At 45.0% G+C, this 21,651-nt stretch overlaps 2 protein-coding genes and 1 pseudogene across 2 annotated transcripts in view; 1 reads left to right on the plus strand and 2 right to left on the minus strand.

Moving 5' to 3' along the window:
* Positions 1-562: 562 nt before the first annotated feature.
* Positions 563-6,216, plus strand: Tmem252 (transmembrane protein 252). Its single transcript, NM_183160.3, has 2 exons — positions 563-898; positions 4,091-6,216. The coding sequence occupies exons 1-2, from the start codon at positions 624-626 to the stop codon at positions 4,365-4,367; spliced, it is 552 nt and encodes a 183-aa protein (NP_898983.1). The 5' UTR covers positions 563-623; the 3' UTR covers positions 4,368-6,216.
* Positions 4,816-21,651, minus strand: part of Pgm5 (phosphoglucomutase 5) — a 183,582-nt gene continuing 166,746 nt past the window's right edge. The window contains exon 11 of the mRNA NM_175013.2: positions 4,816-11,129. Within this exon, the coding sequence (NP_778178.3) occupies positions 11,040-11,129 (90 nt within the window). The 3' untranslated portion in view covers positions 4,816-11,039. The remainder of the gene's footprint in view (positions 11,130-21,651) is intronic.
* On the minus strand, positions 18,788-19,946 carry Gm17800 (predicted gene, 17800; annotated as a pseudogene).

Raw genomic sequence — 21,651 nt, forward strand, 5'->3', positions numbered from 1 at the left:
CCTCTCCTTCTGGAATTCTCTTCTATCAACAGAAAGATCACTTCCTGGCCTGCTCCCATGGAATTTTCCCAGAATCAGAGTATTGGGACAATGAAGGGTAGAGTCACTGACGTAGGCAAAGACAGAGCGCTAAGAGCCTTGGCGAAATGTACTTTTAGTACGGAAAGAGAAAATGAAATCAGGAAAGGAGTCTTTGCCAAACAATGAAGGCAAGAGTTTGTAGACAGATGCTAACGTCTTTAACTTTCAGTACAGAGTTCCCTACAGCGAGGGCTGAGAGACCAGTGCCTTCATACTCAAAAAGATTCCGACCTCTCTTCCAATACCTGGGAGCAGCTGAGGTCCCACCCACCAACCAGGAACATACTGGCTACCCACAACCTCCCCTTCCCCCCCCCCCCCCCCCCCCCCGAGGACACAATGTTATGTTTCTAGGTTCCCCCTGGAGGATGTTACAGTAACTTCCAGTGGTTAATGAATAGCTTCCCGGTGCCTGCTTCATTTAATTGTTCAAAGGCCATTTGTTCCTGTATATAAGGCTGTGACCTGGCTAGTGAGTGCTCTTCCCCCAGCAGGCCTGGAAGCAGAGGAGTGGCAGGATCAGAGGGGCTCCAAGAAGAAGGATGCAGAACAGGACTGGGCTGATCCTGTGCGCCCTCTCCCTCCTCACCGGCTTCCTGATGATTTGCCTGGGTGGCTTTTTCATCTCCAACTCCATCTTCCACTCCCAGAGGAATCTGGTTGTGGCCTACGTGCTTCTGCCCATGGGGTTTGTGATCCTTCTGAGTGGAATTTTCTGGGGCACCTACCGCCAAGCAAATGAAAACAAAGAGATGTTCAACCACGTGCTCAGACAGCACCTCGCTTTCCAGGACCTGCCCCTGGCCACTGTAGACAGGTACGTGCTGAGCTGAGCGCCAGAGGGCATGAGAAGGGTTGAGAGGAGTCATGGTGTGGGAAGGGGAGTGAAGCACAGGCCCATAGTGGATCCACTTACAGGAGGCTATGAAGCTAGGCTCAAAATTCCACCATTGGGCAATTTGCTCTGGGGCTGTTGTGCGTGGTGGGGAGCGGGGCTGCCTTTGGGGAAAACAACGACGTAAGAGGAAATTGTCTTAGGGTAAGATCCTCATGCCCACAGTAAAAAGTCACATAAACAAATTAAGGGGCACAATCCCTAGATTCTTCCTATGTTTGGGGGTGGGGGTGGTAATTTTAGTTAAAGGCAGGTGATGATTAGATGGTCCTGATAGCCTGGTTACTGGGTTATAAAGAAAGTCCCAGACCAAGTTCTACCCACAATACATGAGCAAGCAGACCAGACGTCAAGTCAGTCCAGCAACTTCTGTGACTAAGGGACGTTCTAGATGACTGACCTTTTAAGTGTTCTGATCTCACCTCTTATGAAGGACATATTCAAGGCAAGATGATAACATGCCCATCGATGATACAAAACCAAACGGCAGCACGGATACACACAGACGGCATTATTACTTGGCCTTAAGACAGACCACATTAATTGATATGTGCCGTAGATATTTAGACACTGAAAACATTATGGCAAGTGACACCTGCCAGACAGAAAGGACGGCCACTGTACTATTTCTGCTTACACCATGAGCTACCAGAGCCACTTACACCACAGCCATTTATACCAATCCTTAGCAGCTATCACAGCTGCTTACACTAAGTAGCTACTGCAGACAGGAAGCAAAACAGTAGTCCCAGGCCTGGGGGTTGTGTGTGGTGGGGGGGGGGGGCGGGGAGAAATGAAGAATTATTATTTAATGATTATAGGGCTGTAGTTTGGGATACAAACTACAATCTAGGGATTGTAGGGATAGTTTTGCAGCAATATAAGACCACTAATACCACTAATGCCCTCACAAGTAATACATGTTATTTATATTTTAACCAAAAGGGCAGGGGGGGCGGGAAAGATTCAGGTAACCTTGTGGTTGGTTAACTTAGCATGGAACTTCTAATTCTTGTCCAAACACAAGAACATTGTTCTAAAGGTATAGGGTGTCTTAAGGCCTAGGATGTAAGCATCTGTAAATCCTGTGAGCTCTTCATGCAAGAGTAAGAAGATCATAAAAGGTTTTGATTATCCCGTGTACTTTGAATAAGAGTCCTCTCGCCAGTGACAGTGCATTGTTGGCATTCATCACACCAGAGACAACAATCAGAAACCATTTCCAAGGTCAGTTAGCTTAACTAGGGATTGTTTGGGTTTCATCTTAAAATAAGATAACAGAGTAAGCCAGGCAGTGGTGGCGCATGCCTGGAATCCCAGCACTCGGGAGGCAGAGGCAGGTGGATTTCTGAGTTCAAGGCCAGCCTGGTCTACAAAGTGAGTTCCAGGACAGCCAGGGCTATACAGAGAAACCCTGTCTCGAAAAGCCAAATATATATATATATATATACATATACATACATACATACATACATACACATATATACATATACATATATATACATATACATATATATACATATATATATATATGTATATATATAAAACAAGTGATTCAGAAGATGTGTCTAGAGTGATTGTGTGTGTACAGTGTTTTTGTGTGTGCAGGTATTTGTGTGTATTCATGCATGTGTGTGCATGCATATATGTTTGTATGTGTGTTTGTATGTGCATATTTGTATATGTCCTTATGTGTTTGTACATGTATATGTTTGTGCATGTGTTTGTGTGTTTGGTTGTGTGTGTGTGTATGTATGTGTGTGTGTACTTGTGTGTATGTTTGTTCATGTGTTTATGAGTATGTGTATATATGTGTACATCTACCTTGTGAGTTCTTGCTAATAGCAAATGATACATCTGAAATTTACCAACATATTCATATATTCCCTTGTCTGGAGTATTCAAAAGTAAATCATGAATATCTTGACACCCTTCCCTGCCCCTTCCTGCTGCATCATGAGATGCTCAGTCCACAGAGTCAGCCGGAAAAGTTCCATATCTCAAAAGCTTTGCACTCAAAATAGGTAGCTAGGCGGAGACATCCACGTGAGTGATCCTCCAGTGACGGAGTTCACGGGAGCAGTCTTTTCGGCAGTCTCTCAAGTGGTTCCAGGGAAAATCTCGCCTTTCTGTCCCCATGACTCAACTTTGGCTATTCCTGGGAAAGGTCAAGACTTACATCGTACAGTAGACAGCTTCTTCAGCTATTTAGCTCTTGGCTCTGTGATATTTGGAGTGGAGCAGGGGCTACAAATGGCAGGCCCTGCTCTGTTGTGGTTACCCTCCACAAACACTCCCTTTGGCACTGGATAATTACCTCTATAAATATACAACTCATGTAAGCTCACACCATCTCCCTTCCACTTGCCACACCCCCACCTTCATTCATGATGGTGGAGTCAGAAACATTTAGAGACTAGATGGGCAAGTCGACCAGCGTGCCCATCAGCTGGAGTGAATGGCTCTTAACCATGGGTAGGCTGGCATTACTAGTCTGCAGGGGAAAGTCCCACAAAGCTCTCAGCTGATGCCTTTTTGCAACCAGAGTGTGTTTCCCATGTTTTCTCTGAAACTAGCTGCCCAGGTCTTGATAATGTGTCAGGAGAGAGTGGTAGCATTTATTCTGCCATGGACCTGCATGTGACAAACGGTTTCCATTCATTATTTTGTTGCTTGTGAAGGTCTGAGGCCTTGAGAGCAGTGGAGTATTAGATGCTGTGTGTGAATGGTAACAAGGATTGGGTCCTGTTAAAGAGAGGTGGGATGTGGTCAAAATCCCTGTGTCACCTAAAACTGATAAGGTTGCTGCACTGAATGGCTGTTTCTCGGATTGAAAGAGCAAACAAGGTGGACTCCCTTGGAATGCTGTTTGGAACAGGAGGGCCTGCTATGACTGAAGGCGGGGGTGGGGGTGGGGGCTTGGGAAGGGTGTTCTTCTGGAAGGAGATGCAGTTTTTAGAAACCCATGATGTCAGAAAAGTACATCTGTTTCAAACTCTGTTTCTTAGCAGTTTAGCTTCACACAATGTAAGTTGAGAGAGGCAGACATATGCTTGCTTCCTCACCACCAAGGCCTAAATAACACATGTACATTTGTGCTGTTTCATTCCACAGGCCTGACTTTTACCCTCCAGCTTATGAAGAGAGCCTGGATGTTGAGAAACAGGCCTGCCCTGCAGGCAGAGAGCTCCTAGGATTCCCTCCTCCTCTGTATACAGAGACAAACCTTGAATTTGAACACCTTGAAGACCCACAACCAGAGGCCCCGCCACCCTACCAGGAGATCATAGCAGATGCAGGGGCTCCAGCGAAGGCACAGGATGCTGAGGAGCCAAGCAGGGTGCTAAAGGCGGGGACTGCTCTCCAGCTCACAGAACTCACCGGCCGCTGAGATGAGAAGCAAGGCAGGGACTAGGATGCTGCTCTGCCTCCCTGCACTGGAGCAAGGGCCACCACGGGTACCAGGGTTTAGCCTTTTGAGAGCAGCATGGGGTCCAAGAAGTGGGTAGCCACCAGGAGGAAGTGGATGCAGAAAATTCCCACAAAGCCCAACCTAGATGAACCTCAGAGAAGGTGTTTTCCATCTCCTTCCTAACTTCAACACCTCAGCCCAAGCCTGGAGGTGCACTTGCTGTGGGAGAGACAGCCATAGCCCCTCACACGCTGTGTCCAAAGAACCAAAGGAAAGGACGCGTGGGAGGCAGCCCTGTGTCACCCACTGGCTCCCTGAGTGACACCATCGCCCACATCTAGGAGTGTTATTTTTGTATCATTGTATTTTAATTATGTGTGTGTGGTTTTTTTCTATATAAAAGAAAGAGACTGGTACATTTGCTTTTAAATGGTTCAAACACAACATGTTGAGTTATTTCTTAAAGAGGTCTTTATACAAGCATGCAGGAGTTCTTATAGATTCAAGTTGACTAGATAGAATACTTAATTCGTGATACAAGGAATCAAGGGTGATGTTAATATACAACTTGCTGCAAATCCTGTGAAGTTTAGAAAATGTTTACATGTAGTTTTCAAAGATGCACCCCCACCTCTGCCCCTGCCAAATTCAGAATGTGATTAATACCTGTAAGGCCATATCTCTAATACCAGGATGGGTTTTGTGTGTGTGTGTGTGTGTGTGTGTGTGTGTGTGTGTGTGTGTGTGTGTGTGTGTGTGTGTGTGTGTAGATAGAGAGCTACACTTCTAGACTTAACACAGCCTTCCCTCCTTGGTTTCATTTTCTTTGTGGGAGTTTTTAAAATCAGAGAACATGTTGGTGGAAGGATGCCAGCAGGACACTCAGGATCTAACACTTATGGCATGCCTTTCAAACAGTAGGTCCAACTAACCCCCGCCCCCGTGCATGTTATTTAATCCCCACTCCATCTTTACAAGGTGAGGGCTATGCCCATGCCTGCTTTCCCAATGTATCAACTGAGGCTTCAAGACTTCCAATAAAACAGTGGCCTGAAGAAAGGTAACGACCCAAAGGATGCAATGGAAGATACTTTGCCCTTTTGCATTAGGCTTGCTGTGTCTTTCTTTAGTCCTTTTAGGATGCAGCTTAGATTGCTGTCTCCATTTCAGAAGAGATCCCTAACAGAAAGAGATGTTCTGGGTCACTGCAATATCTTCCAGCCTTGAAGGAGAAAGCTGGGTGGCTTTAGGTTTATTGGGCTTTTCAGTTAAAATATGTCAGCCTTGCCTGTGAGTTGGGCCCTACATCCTACTGAGGATAGCCACAGTGACAGGCACAGCTGAGTCTTTAAAAACTCACAGGGAGGGATGAAGCTGTCAAGAAAGAGGTCAACAAAGTGGGACTGGATGGCCACAGTTTCTGATTCCTGGTCACTACTGAGTTCACAGGTCGTGAACATCCTAATCAATATACGATGCCAAACGAACACAACCCTAGTCCATGACCTTTGTGTATCTCTGCTTTGAATCCATGACAATGAGGGAATGGCAGGATAGGAAGGCCACTGGTGGTTGTTTAGCCGGAAAGGGATTGTTTATTAGCAGTGAAATTCATTACTCCTTTCTTGTCATTTCTTTTCATCCCTCTGCAGGGCAGTTTCCCCTCTGGGTCCGATGGACCCGCATTATTGGACTTCTAACCAGATTCACACACAGAATAGATGGTTTTTGTACAACTGGAGTTGTACATTGGCTAAAGCAAATGTTCAACTCGGTTTGCATAAATTGTGTTAGTCTCTTTAAGGCCATAAATTTTGTTTTCAGAGTCTTTTTAAAATTCATTTTGTGGGGTGTGTGTTGTATATACATGTGTATGTGCACAAGTGCATGTGTGTGCACATGCGCGGGGTGGCCAGGGGCTGCTGTTTCAGGTAGGCTGGCTGGCAAGGGAATTTCCAAGGATCTCCTCCTTGCACATGTGAGGGTTTAAACTAGCTCCTCCTGCTTTCTCCGCAAACAGGACTACCCACTGAACCACCTGTCCATCACCTCGGGTTTTCCTTCCCCTCCCCCACCCTTGCCACCTTTTGTATTACATGACAAATCAGTAGAGGAATGTAAGTCATGGTAACATTCTCCACACTATGAAGATGAATTCATATTTCTGCAAACCCAGGCTTCATTGACAGCAGCTGCTGCTTCCTTTAAAAAAGTACACTAAAGACAGGCATGGTGACACACACCTGCAACCCAAGCATTAGCCAAGTGGAAGCTGGAGGATCAGGAGTTCAAAGACAGCCTTGGATACATAGTAAGTTAGAAGCCAGCCTGGGCTACATGAAACTCTGTCAATGAACAAACGAGAGGGAGGGACGGAGAGAAAAAGAAAAGAAAATCAGCAGCAATTCACATTCCTTGACATGTTTCTAAAACACATGTACTCTGACTCAAGAACTTGAGTGTTATGCAAAGCGGTCTTGTATTTTAGAATCTGACCAACTAGAACCCAATGGGCAAGTCAAATCAGTATGCCCTACTGTAATGAATGATACCTTACTATCCCCTAAAGGATGCTCTCGTGGGAAGGAGCTCTGGCATCTTCATTCTTTCTCAGATTTGTGATCAAATGAAATGCTGCCGGGTTGGGAGCCATGGTCCCATGGCTACTGCGGAGAGCATTCATGGTCCCATGGCTACTGCGGAGAACATTCGGACTTTGAGACAATGAGGAGAAATAAGTCTCCATGGCAGAGATCGTTTCTCTTCCTCATCTCCACTGTTTATGATACCCACACCCCAGTTGATAGTTTTATGGTGAACAACAAGTTTAAGTAATTGCCCCCCAGCACCTAGAAGCTCAAGATGGCAAGGTCAATGTAGTGCACACAATGCTGGCTGGGTCTTTGCATATCTGAGTTGTACTGGGCCCTGTCTTGACCTCTCCATGCAAAACCTACAGGTGTTTTTACTGAGACGTCTGTTTGTCTGTCAACATTTCCCTAAGTATGTTGTTTTTGGTGAAGCATCATTCAAGATCACCTCCATGCAGAAGAAGTGGAAAGAGGGGAAGTCATGCATTTGTAAACCCGTGTCTCCACCGTGTTCTATAGAGTTCCAAGACAAGCCAGGGTTACACACTAGTGAGCTGACAACCGCATGGATGCTTCTGCTGGTGAAACCTCCAGCTGGTTGAAGTGGAACGGACATTCTGTTAAGCTCTGCTGCCTCAGATAATCTCTTGCCGTTGGCTGATGGTCCAAACACTGATTTACTAGCCATGGGCATGGAGTCATCTTACTGTCCTTATCCACAAACGTGGCTCATCCTCTACATCAGCCATAGCTCGTGGATCCGACCACTAACAAATCTCAAGCCTGATATTGACCAGTGGGTGGCCAAACAATGCCATGATACCATCATTCTTGCCAGGATTAAGTGTGGCCATGACCTCAGGGTCATCCATGACCTCTATCAAGGATGGCCATGAATCTAAAGCTTCTTATGTGAAGGCATTCATGACCTGTAAATATAATGGACGCATTCTGCAATGTGAAACAGTAAGACTTGATAAGTGTTCTCTCTTTAAAAATGGCTACTCTTATGTGTGAATGCATGTGCACACACACATATGGAAGCCAGAGGTCAATACTTTTTGAGACAATTTACTAGCTGAGGCATCTTCATACTCACCCCTCCCCCTTTTAAAGGATGAAGAAGAAGTTCTAGAGTCCTGGATGAAACAAAGCAACGTCTTGTTTTGGGGGTGGATGGCTGACACCTGGCAGGTACAGTATTTAATACCCCACCAAGTTCTCCCTATAAATGCCTCCCTGGCATCATTATACACTTACACATTTCCAAATCTCCTATATATGTTGCAGTAAGGGAACCCCTTGGTGCTAGAAGACCACCAGAGTAGCCCTTAGTAGCCCTAATAGTTACTTCATTTTAACCACAGCACCTCTTCTGTGATTCACTGTGCTGGCTCCCACAAAACTCTTTCATGTCACATGCTGCTTATTCTTATTTTTTTAAAAAAAAGATTGTTTGTGTGTGTGTGTGTGTGTGTGTGTGTGTGTGTGTGTGTGTGTGCACAGGCCAGGACACATGTGAAGGTCAGAGGACAACTCGTTCAAGAACTCAAGCCCCTTGTAAGGCCTCTGCAGTAATGCCTTCAGCCACCCTCCAGCCATCTCAATGACCCTCCAATCATTTGTTCTTAAAGGCTGGCTGTTGGCTTTCCATCTTTGACAAATAGAGCATCATATAGGGAAGACTGTGTTTCTGGTTTCCATCTCACACGAGAATAATGCAAGAATACACACATACAATCTTGGGTTAAGGCAGAAATGATTCCTCAGCAATGTGAACTTGAGAGGGTCCTAGAGTCACTGAGGGAGACACTGATGTCATAGCCTACTGTTTGTTAATATAGCTGCCCTTGATGTCATAGCCTGTGTCTGTCTCAACGTCACCCACCACTCCAACTGTGGCCCCTAAAGTCAACCTCTTCTGTAAGTCCTGGCTAATAAAGACTGTTCTGTCTTGCTGCTTCCATTCATCTCTGGCAAATTATACAAATGCTTGTGGATCCCAAGAAACCCTATTCCTTAGAAAAAGTGTCCTGTTTCATGTGTCCCATGATTTCTGAGTCAGTTACACTCTGCATGTCCCCAGAGTTCATGCTTGCGTCTATACTGCAACATTTATGCCTCCCCAGTTACTTTTGGGTCTTTGTCACGGCCAACTCTCTCCAAATTGTAAATTCCTAAGAGCAAGAAAAACTTGATCCTTCTTTCTGATATAACAAAACCAGAGATGTATCTGGAGTAGCTACTCAACCAGTGTTTGCCGAATGAATGAATGAATGAATGAATGAGCAAATAAGTGACTATAAATTGGGCTACTACGCATACATTTTAAAAAGGAAACAGGATGTTTAAGTAGAATAACTTGAACTTAAAAGCTAGAGATGGTTTAAGTTCAGGAACTTGAAAAAGAGATCTGCTTGCCCAGCTAGAGCTGATGAGCCAATGGCTCTGTCAGATCACACTGACAGCATGTCTACAGTGAATGAACGGGCAGACGTTATCGGGACCTTTACTCCAGAGATAATGAGAATGAAAGCCACAAGGCAAAACATTTTCATGCCTGACATACTTTTTATAACCTTTTTTTTTTTAAATAATCTCAGCTAAAAAGCTACCATCGTATTATTCCGAAGTAAACCCTGTTATGGTGAATGACTAGATGCCATTTTAATTTTTGTTGATTCCCAAAACTGATTTTGAGCAATTCCATTTTTACCCCCCTGTTCTAATTTTAGAATCCGTTTGCCCAGTCATCAGAGCTAACAACAGCCGTGCCAGTGTTCTGAGCAGCTGATTTATCAGTACAGGGGGCCACTGATGGAATGGCAAAGCAGCAAGAGGCACAAAGGACCTGAGGCCCATAATCTTGTATGGAGGTTAAAATAAGGAAATTCTGTTTTATTGACTCCTAAATGTCCTAGCAAGTTTTTGACAGAAGCACAGAGAGAAAACGGAAACAAACACCTTGCTGGAAATCTTTCCTTAAGGCGCCGACCTTGACGACAGCAATCATGCCTTGCTCAACAGTCAAAGGGCACTAGGTCACCTCCGCAAATGGTGTGGTAAGGAACCTGCAGTTCCCAAGGGAGACAAACAGAAGCAAACACATCCCGAGCCTGGCTGAGGACTCTGCCCTCGTCCACGTGCCTGCTGGAGCTGCCAGGTCTCTTTCCCTCCCAGGCAAAGAAAGCCAGTTGTGACAATCCACCTCTCTGTCTCATGGGGCCCACAACTGTCCCTTTAAACACTCCAGCCCCTTCTCTTCTCCTTTATCCACCTACTGTGAGCAAGATCAGATCATGCGCTGGTATTCTTCCTGGGAGGATTTATACAGACTCATGTATTGACTTCTGTGACATAATCAAGCAAGCTTCCTCCTCATTTTGAAACCTTTCTAGAAAATCCTTCCCCACCTGCACAGGAAGCGACTACATTCAGAGAGATGCAGCCAGATTGGTAGCTAAATGAAGACTACATGCAAAATAAAAGAAAGGAAAACACCCTTTTATATGCCTTGTTGGAGGTGTGTCATTGTGAATCATAGAAAACCCTAGAAAAGTAAGAGAGGTGGTGCAGAGTTGTTGGCAGGCTGGGAAGTGTGGCCATTGGACGACTGGTGGGAGGGGGGTGTTTCCTAGAAGTTCTAAACCTTAGTCTGTCTGTCTGTCTGTCTCTCTCTCTCTCCTCCCTTTCTCTCTCTCTCTATCCTGTCTCTCAGAATCTTTTCTCACAAGACACTAGAAATATACAGGGGCTGTGATTAATAGTTCCCTAGGGCATCTATTTTTCTCAGAAAGGGAAGCACTTTGGTGTGATGAAATCCAGGTATTAAACAATAGTGAAGCTTTGGCAGACAACCAACCAAAGACCCTGCTGCTTTTGGAAGACAAATCAAAACAAAAGGGGTACTTACCCTCCCCCCACTCCCACCCTCCTGTCACCCCACCCCACCCCACCCCAACAGCAAAATAGCTTTTGTTTTTCCAAAGTCCTAAGAGGCACAAACAGGAAGCAAGAAGGCATGGTGAAGCATCTCTCGGAGTGCTCTGCTGCCCTGTGCTCAGGTGATGACGGTGGGTCCTCTCCGGCCGGTCCTCTCGTGAATCTGAGATATTTTCAATGCGATGGCGATGAGCGGGCTCAGCACTGCCTGGAAAAGAAAGAAGGATGATAGTCAACTTGAAATCATCTAGCTTTCGTACAGGCTTTGGATGGATCTCTACCTTAGAGATGTGGATTCAGAGTGCATTTTGCAGTTTGTAGGCAGTGACTGGAATGGGCCGGACACAGAAGCAGGACAGAAAACTGCTCTATGAGGTTTTACCCAAGCGCAGAGAAATTAACTAATGGTGGGGTCATGTGTAAGCCTACTACTAAACAAGACTGTGAATTCGGGAAGTCTGGAAACCTCCATTCTTCCTCTGATACATTAATCCCTTCCAAGTTATAGCCCCATCAAACCCTTGGCCTCATTCAGTATGAGGGCAAAGCTCATTGCTGGTCCTCCCACCATACTGAGAACATTCAGGGTAGATGGCACCGCCACCGTGTTAACACTGTAGAACGGGTGGATCAACCCTGGCTACTGAGCTTCTTCAGTCTTCCCAGAGGGGTGGGATGGCTTGGAGAGCTTTGGAACACAGTTCAACAAAGGAGCAAGCATCTCTCCTTGACCTTCCATTGCTTCTCTGGTTTCTGAAGAGCAGAGCACCTACCCCAGGCTCACCCATAAGACATAAATTACAAAGCAGTGTGGAAGCTGGTCTGTCTGCATTCTTCAATCCTGTTACTCCCACAAACAAGAAACTCTGTTCATGCTGACCTTCAGCTCTTTGCCTTAAGAACGACCTCACCTGAGGACATTCTCATGTATACTTTTACTAAATGTATGCATACAGTGCACTCCTGTTTATCAAACAATCTCCTGTCTCCGTGTGGATTGTGCATGGAAGTTTAAAGCGAGTCCATTTAGAGACAAAATTCAAAACAAAGGTATTGATAGAGAAGAGTTGGGCAGTAGTGGAGTAAAGAAAAAGTAAAGATTCCATAATTCTGGAGAATGAATCTGTGCTGAGAAAGGGGCATGAAAAACTGCAGGGTGTTCAGGTTTGCAGTCAGACCAAAGAACATGTATGCAAAGGGTCCAGATAGCTCAAGTAGTCTCAATGTACTGAGTCCTCAGAGAATCCTAAGAGATCGAAAGCCAGGCTGATGTGAGAGGAACCTAAATGCTAGCTAGGGTGGAGTCCACTGATGTAATTCACTATGCAGTGGAGGCCATTACCATCCTTGGAGCCAAAGGTTATCCTAGTCAGAGCAGTGGACATATTAACCTGGGGGCATGCATTTCATATAATTAAACCATACAACCTCCATCATGAACAACCACAAGTAATTCCACTTCATTCAAATAATTGAACTGAAATTCTTTCAATATAATTACCAAAATAAACAGTAAGATTGGAGAGCACATATAGAGACATTTACTATAAAGAATGAAATTCAGTGATTTGCAGACAATAGGGAATGATGATTTATTGAATTAGATGTGCATGAGATGTTGTAAAATATTGGTGAGAAAGCAAAAAAGATTAAAAGGATTCTTGTGGAAAGCCGTGAGCAATCGCCATTACAAGATGGCGCTGGCCTCCGCTGTGCCTAACTGGTGAACAAGTAATGTGCGAAGGTGCAAGAGTAAATTCGTGCCAAGTCACTGCCCATCCCGGGGCGTAGCAATGAGGGGATGGGCGAGCAACAAATCAGGTGATGACACGCGGCGCGGAGGGGCATATAAGCAGCGCCATTTTCCGGGTTTGGGGTATTCCTTCTGATGAAGCAGTAAAGCTTTGCTGTAGAAGAATCCAGTTGTCCGAGTGTGTTCTTGCCGGCGAGACACTAGCTCGGGACAGATTTTTCTCTGTGTAGTCCTGGCTGTCCTGGAACTCACTTTGTAGACCAGGCTGGCCTCGAACTCAGAAATCTACCTGCCTCTATCTCCCGAGTGCTGGGATTAAAGGCGTGCGCCACCACGCCCGGCTATTAAAAGGATTCTTAAGCTGGTTTATTTCACGATCCCTTTTAGGTTCCAGTTGGGAGATGGTTTTGTGCACTGTGTATTCATGTGCTGATTTCTATACCCAGAAATCGGTTGCAGTCTGGACTTTGGAGAGGATGACTCAGCATTTTGTAAAACCTTGCTTCCTGTCACCTCCTGATTGGTTAAATCAAGAGCTAATTAGCCTACAGCTGAGCAGGGAGGAGAAGGTGGAACTTCCACGCCCCTGAAAGTACAGCAGGGTCTCTGGTGGACTGACTGAATGGAGATGAACGTGCTAGAACATTACTAAGATGGCAGGTCACAGGGCACATGGCTGCGAAGGAGGCCAGGCCAGCATAGTTGGGTTAGAATAGCTCAGAACCTGCACAGCTTAGAGCCCAAAGCTTTTAATAAATATACCGGGTCTCTGTGTCATTATTCCAGAGCAAATGTGGGTATAGAAAGAGCCTTGCTTTTACAGGTTCTATTGGTCCTAAGTCCATAGGGATAAAAGCTGGACATTAGAGAGGATGAAACAGGCTCACAAATTTAAATAGTGTACTCATATTCAAAGAAAAGTGTCCTGGCCCAAACCTAAATGACTGGAAATGGGCACATACATCACACATGTGCTGTGAAGGACACAGTAAGCAGAACATGTACTCATTAGGACATGTATGTATCATGGCATGTATGCATCAGGGCATATATGCATCAGAACATGTATTCACCAGGATACATATGCATCAAGACATGTATGCACCAGGACATGTATGTACCAGGACATGTATGCACTTAGTGACTTTTCTGAATTCTTTTGGTACTAAAGAGCTGAATTTGTCTTATACTCTGATATACATCAGACAATGAGGCCATCAGTGGCAATCAGGGCAGCTCACAGAAGCAGATCATGGCGACACCTTTACCTTCCTTTGTTAACTGGGCAGCCTTCACTCAAAGTGCTCGGAATCCCATTTCCGGTTTCTTTTCTTTCTTTTCTATTCATTTGGTAATATATACCTAAATAATGAAATATCTTGGGGTAGAATCCACCTCTAGAGACAAAATTCATTTTTGTTTTTCACACATGCTTTTTTGTGACACATAACCCAAGGTAATTTTATATGATATTCTCCATACACCTTCATTTTCACTGGGACTGTATCACATGAGTCAAAATGAAGACTTTTCCACTTGCAGCACATTGGGCTCAAACAGTTTTGAAACTGGGACCATTTTAGGCCTTGGGATTTGGGAGTCAGTGTGCTACACCTATACCACACTCACTGTTAGTGCGGCTAGAGGACTCTTCACCCAGTTTCTCTTCCTTTCCAACCTGCTGGCATCAGACCCTCTGGCCCTATCTCCACAGAGGCTCCTCGCCCATACCCTCCTCCTCCTCCTGGGTTTTCCTCTAGCATGGTTTCCTAGGTGACCATCAGCTTCTCCCAACCTTGTTACCCCAAGCTTCCTTCTGGAAGTGATCTTCTGTTGTACAAGTCTCACATGGCTTCTCAAACAGTGGTTAGCCATTCTCACCTCGGGTGGCTGCCAGGCTCCTGATGTGCTGATAACCCTCAGTCTCTCCCCCTACGTCATGTCATATATCTATCTCTATTCTAATGTACCCAAAATCAATCAAGGGGGACAAGAAAAAATGCCTATAGATAAATCACAATCCAGAGCTCAATATGGAGAGAAATCAAAAAACAAAGCAGGCCTCCATAAAAATGCTTTTGAGGGGGAAAATCCCCCTCCAGATTAAATACTCCCAGGGAGATTCACCAAAGTAAAACCAAGCCACTCACAAAGGCCACAAAGGCAGGCGCCATCTGCCTCCTTCTCAACTCCCACCCCCCACTTTTACCGTTGATCTGAGTCTTTAACCAAGAGATGGCGTTTATATTACAAACCTGACAAAACTATGAGAATCATGAAGATGACTGTCCTAATTATTCAAATGTGAATTCCATTTGGCCCCACACGGGCAGCCCCTAGAGCTCATGGGGCAGGGAGGAAGTGAACAGCCAGCTGTGTGGGTTCAGCTCGTGGCTGGAGGACATGGGGCTTCTCAACTTCCAGTGCCCCGCCATGTAGATCCAAACTAGCCTGCACAGGTTCCTAGGTTAAGCCTCATGGGAGTAGGCCCCTGCTCACGACTTCCCTCTCTTCTCTTCTCTGCCTGTACTCACCTCACTTTTCATTCCACCAAGCACACTGAAAAGGGATGGGGAATTGCCAACTAGTTTAGATCCCTGTGTACCCTCCCAAAGAGTCCCACTATGTCCTTGTGTATCTATTCACTGGGCATTTCCATGACACACCTCAAATTTTTTCTTTGTGCAGAATAGACTTGCTAGCTTCATGGGAGATGACTCCCTACCTCTCACAAAAAAAATTTTTTTTCTAGAAGAAATAGCTCTAAAAGACTGAAGCCAGAAGTTTAAAAGAAAAATAAAGACTGTAATCTGTAGAGTCTCTTTGTCTGAGTCTTTTCTTTCTCTCATCTGCCAGGGTTGCAGAAAATGTGACATTGCTGTCATTTACAGCAATCCGAGTCCCCGTGGTTGCGACACTGACATGCTTCAGTTTGGTGCTCTGTTTGTAAATGTTCCTTAAAAATGAAGCCAAAGCATCAATGGGGCTGCTGAGGTTGTCCAGCAGCCTGGGCCCAAGGACCAGCCAAGAATCACCTAAGGATACTGTTGTGGGTTCTACTCAGAGACGTAGAGTGCTTGTGTTCCTATGCATCCTGGAGTCTGTAGCTCCGACAAGCCTCCCAAGTGAGCCTGATATAAACACAGACGCTCTTTCGAAGCATTGTGCTCTTTATCCTAGAACAGGCAAAACAGGATAATGGTTAAATGGGTTCTGGATCCCTGGATCACCTGGCTCTACCCTTCATGAGCCGTGTGGTCTGCGTAAGTCATTTACCCCTCCTTAGGTATCAGTTTTCCTTTCATGAAATAGCAGCAGAGAGGTGTGGGGCTAAACCAGCTAGGAGGTAGGAAACAGGACTGTCCCAGGTATACAGAGCAGATATATAAGTGATTGTTGTCATTAAAAACCCAGAAAGGAGTTGGAACGCGCACGCTGGTGGTCATCCAACTGCTATAGTCTATGGTCTTTTATTATAAACTCAACACACACTGTCCCAAATGTCAAATGAATGCCTCTAGAGTGCATTCTAGTTCAAAACAGCAACTTTCTGTTGTTGTGTCTGACTGCCCTTCTGGCTCTGGTGACTTGTCAGCCTGCCATTTGGATTTCTGACCCCGGGGATTGCCAAGAGGACCATGCCCTGCATTCATCATGGCTCTTCCTGAGAAGTTGGCCTTTGCCATGATATGATGGGTGTGTCAGTAGTATGGAGTGCACACACACTGAGCTATTCCTGAATGCAACTTCACAGTAAACATATACTTGAAATTTTGGGGCCAGAAATACCTTCCCTGGATAGGATTTAGGTCTTCAAAACCCAAGCCATGATTTAGACATTGTTTGAGCTTGCCTCTGAGGAGTCATATATTAAGTTTTTCCTTGGGAGATGGTGAGCCTTTAAATGTTGGGAGATGGTGGGCCTTTAAAGGATAGAGCCTAGTGTTAGGTCTTTAAGCCAGATGATGGTATGACCTCAAAGGGATTATGTTCCCACAGCCTCTCTGGCTTCTTGTGTAGAGATAGAATCCCTTCATTTGATACCCGAATCTGCTAGGACACTATCTTCTGTTAGGCTCTCACCAGAGGCAGAACAAATCAGGCAGCCAGATCTTGGGCTTTTAACCTTCCAAACTGAGCAACATGGACCTCATTTTCATAAGCAGCATCTTAAGATTTTGGAGCTGGTATTTTCCATAGCATTCAGCTCATCTTGACTGATGATGGTACTATTCACTACTATGTAACAGAAAATGCTATCTCAAAAGTAATTTCCAATCAGGAGTTATGAGGAATGGGGCAATGTCTTGGAGACTCTGCTGTTGAAGTACTTTCTTTTAGGCCTGGATCCATCTTTGTTATACTCTAAAGGTCACTGCTCTAGGTCAGGGCTAAATATCTCTCAATGATCAATGTGTTAAAAGACTTGGTCTTCCAAAACAACAGCCTACAGAATGGGAAAATATTTTTACCAACTCCACATCTGACAGAGGGCTAATTTCCAGTACATATAAAGAACTCAAGAAAGTAGACATCAACAAAGTAATCCAATTTAAAACTGGGGGACAGATCTAAACAGAGAATTCTCAACCAAGGAATCTCAAACGGCCAAGAGGCTCTTAAAGAAACGTTCAACATCCTTAGCCATCAGGGAACTGCAAATCCAAATGACTCTGAAATTCTATCTCACACAAGTCAGAATGGCAAGCCCTTAGTGGTTGTGTTAAGAAGTCTGACTTTAACAAAAGCATGGATATGAGGATTTCAGCTCCAGCCATTTAAGTCACTCAGCATCAGTTTTCCCATCAGACACTGACATCATAGAGCTAGGTATGATGGGAAAACTATAACAGAGCCCTGTTCAAATACCTGGCTCGTGGGATCCATGGACACATAGACTCTGTTACTGCAGTGTGCTGCTAAGTAGTGAGGAAGCTTGTTAAATAACATCAGCTGATAATGACAGCCAAGGCCACGGTACTTTGGTGGGTCAGGAAAGAGTTAAGGGCTGGCTGAACGATACAGGAAACTCTACAGTGAGTGCCTTAACTTCCTGTAACAGTGGGACATGGCTTTATTTCCACCTCTAGCACAAACTAGACAGGGTATTTAATCTCTTGTGCCTTACTTTTCAAATTGGAATCTAATAATAGCGCTACGGCATATAGAGTCAGAAGCATGAAACAAGATGATATATGACAGTGCCTGTCATATAGTAAACATTCAATTAATGGTAGATATTCATGCATTAATAATATTATTATCAAAGGCTCCCAGGCAGTTTTCAGTCATGATCCTTTTACAAGCATCAAGTAGCTCTCAGATACAGTATGTTTGGCTGCTTCTTTCCTCTATGGACCAGTAATTAATATTCAGATCTGAAAGCCATACCCTGCCTGCCTTTAAGCTGACACCCAGCCACAATTCAGAGCTGTTCTTTCAGATTCTGCTACTGAGCATGGATGAAGGGATCTTTTTCTCAACTCATCACATGGCAGGGGGCCTCTTGGTCCACACATTCCACAGCTGGCAACAGCATTCAAAAGCAAGCTGGCACAGTGGTCACCAGGCAGGCAGACATACACAGCCTGTTTCTCAGCAACAGCCTACCCTGTAGTTGGGGCTCTGTCAATGAGGTGCCCAAGAGGTCTCACCCAAGTACATGTTTAAATGCACAGTAAACTCTACACACACACAGTATCTTCTCCCTCTTGCCTAAGCAGATCAGGACACCAGAATATCTCCTAGCTGGGCTTAACTCACAAGCAATACAAAGTGAAATATTGGCTTTGATTTTGGATTCTGAGGTTTCAATCGTGAAGTTTTGGGTAGTAGACACTGAGTACCCACTATGAATCCAACACCATTCTGAATCCATTTGCCAAATTGATCTTAAAACTGGACTTTGAAGGGGTGGTATAATGTTGCTTTCTAGATGAGGAAACTGAGGTCCAGAGGCATTGTGTTGACATTCGGGAAGTCTCAGGCCTTGTTAATGCTCTGATCTGAGCCTCAAAGTTGGGCAGCTGCTAGCACAGGTGACCCTCATCCATACATAGGGAAGTTTTCCTTTCCTGAACGCTTTGTTGTTGCTTTGGGTTTGGGGTTTGGGGTGTGTGTGCAGTGAACTTTATTGATGGTATTCAAGAGAGCTCCTCCCTTATCCTGGGGGTCTGGGATGAACACTGAGGGAGATGCTCAGTGTCAGGGCTGAGCAGCCGAAGGTCTCTCTCTTGCTCTTGTGTCCTTGCTGGGGTGGTGGGTGGTCCAGTGCTTCTTTCTCCTTGGAGGCCATGGAGTCCAGGAGGTCTACAGGCCTGTTGCTGTAGCTGGACTCATTGTCATGCCAGGAAATGCTATTTACAAAGTTGTTACTGAGAGTAAGTTTGATGCCAGCCCCAGCATCAACAGTGGAAGAGTCACAGAGGATATCCTGCTCTTCATCATAGCCTAGAATACCCTGTAGTGGGTCTTCGGATGCCTGCTTCACCACTTTCTCGATGTCATAATATTTTACAGCCTTCTCCAGGCGGCATGTCACATTCATGATGGATACATTGTGGGTAGGAACATGGAAGGCCATGCCAGTGAGCTTCCTGTTTAGCTCTAGGATGACCTTGCCCACAGCCTTGGCAGCACCAGTGGATGCAGGGATGATGTTCTGGGCAGCCTCATGGCCATCATGCCACAGCCTTTCCAGAGGGGCCATCCACAGTCTTCTGAGTGACAGTGATGGCATGGACTGTGGTCATGAGCCCTTCCACGATGCCAAAGTTGTCATGGATGACCTTGGCAGGGGAGCAGAGGGCTACTAAGCAGCTGGTGGTGGAGGATGCGTTGCTGACAATCTTGACTGAGTTGTCATGTTTCTCATAGTTCACACCCACACAGATATGAGACATCAGCAGAAGGAGCTGAGATGGTGTCCCATTCAGCCCCACTTCTCCATAGTGATGAAAATACCAGTTGGCTCCACGACATACTCAGCACCTGCATCATCCCACTTGATGTTAGCAGGGTCTCGCTCCTGGAAGATGGTGATGGGCTTCCCATTGATGACAAGCTTCTCATTCTCAGCCTTGACCGTGCCGTTGAACTTGCCATGGTTAGAGTCATACTGGAACATGTAGACCATATAGTTGAGTTCAATGGAGGGGTCATTGATGACAACAATATCCATTTGTCAGATGTGTAAACAGCTCTGGTAACCATTTGTCCAATATGGCCAAATCCCCACACTCTGACCTTCATCCTTGTGTCTTGGGGAAGAGGCTGACACTGCACAGGACAATGTGGGAAGATGCAGCTGTCTCTGGACCAGAGAGGAGCCTTGCCTGTATTGTAAAAGGGCTCTGTTTCTGGTATGGCATTTGAAATCAGCTGTTTAATAACTGCGAATGGCTGTAACTCCAGTTCCGGGGGTATCCAGTGTCCTGTTATGGCTTCTGAGGGCACTGCACACATGTATATGGACATGCATGGGAAAAATTACCCACATATATAAAATAAAAGTAAAAGCAAAGGAATTGTAAACTGTTAGAACCACACAGATGTTTATTAAATTTAATCGACTTGAATTATATGTAAAATTGATGTTTGTGCCTCTGAGAACAGCTCGAGTTGTATGCAGGTCTGTCGGCTGGCTGTCTTTAGCAATACAGCCATACCTCCTGTACCTGAGATGTTCCAGTAGCACGGGCCTGTGAGATTCAAGGCTTCTCCGGTTCCTTTCAGAAGAATGTTGACCGTGAGTGAATGCTGCACCTCATCCAATGCGTCCCGTGCTTCCTTCACCTCGCTTTCTTACTTAATCGCCTTTGTGATAGTGACAGCCCTTTCATTCTCTACCCATGGTTAATGTTTACATGTGTTTCCGTGACATGAGAAGAATTTTATGTTTAATGTCTCTTGGTGACGTATCTATATATGCCCATTAAGTGGGGTGTGTTTAACTAATCTGCATTAGTCCTAATAGGATGTTTGTTTGCTCCAATAATTACTGAAGCAGGGTTAGGAATATTTTAGGATTAGTAAGGATTTTAGTTTTTTCCTTATAGCTTCTCCAGTCTTTGGATTTAGAGATTTATATTTAGATTTACATTATATTTAGATTTACATTTATATTCCCTGGGAGAAATTAAGCCTGGTTTTTATTTTGAAGAGTCCTTTTTTTTATCTTTAGCAATGAGTTTGACCTTAAAGTCTACCTTATCTGAAATGACTGACGCTGTCTTGGTTATTAGTTATGTGAGTGTACACATGCACACGCACACAAACACGCACGAACACACACGAACACACACAGATATACACAGATACACACACACATAACTTCCTGCCCCCCCCACACACACATATACTTCTGAGTTTGAAAACAAATTCTGGATTTTTTTTTTGAACATGGCTTTTATAGTTCACCCTTTAAAAAATCTCTTCTGTGGAGACTGTAAAGAACCCTGAGAAAACGTGTCTTATCTTACATGGGTGCAGCCATTGCCCGGAGAAAATGTGTCTTATCTTACATGGGTACAGCCATGTCATCAAGAACCTCAATCCCTTGGACCCAGTGAGACTCAGAGGGACCGTGGAGCCTTCATCTGGTCCAAGTGTGTTAGTGGTGTGCACAGAAGCTATCAACCACAGCTTCCTCCTCAGGGTGACTGCAGCCTGAGACTGCTCCCTACGGAGACCCCCTACCCAGATTAGCTAAACCTCTTTACTCATCTGTGAGCCATAAGCCCACCCTCTGGTTCATCTGTCTACAATAAAGCTGCCTCGTTGATTCAGATGTATGAAATAAATACTTGCAGGGGTTGGGGTTGCTACAGAAGTTGGTGCCTGCCATCATGGTGAGCACGGAACCCTCAATCCCAACTTGTCTGTCTGTCTGTCTGTCTGTCTGTCTGTCTGTCTTATCTTCCTTCAGGTTTCCAGGACCAAACCATGCAGGACACTCTTTGCTTTTATTCCTTGTTGC

Source organism: Mus musculus, chromosome 19 (genome assembly GCF_000001635.26).
Source record: "Mus musculus strain C57BL/6J chromosome 19, GRCm38.p6 C57BL/6J".
Taxonomy (NCBI): Eukaryota; Metazoa; Chordata; class Mammalia; order Rodentia; family Muridae; genus Mus; species Mus musculus.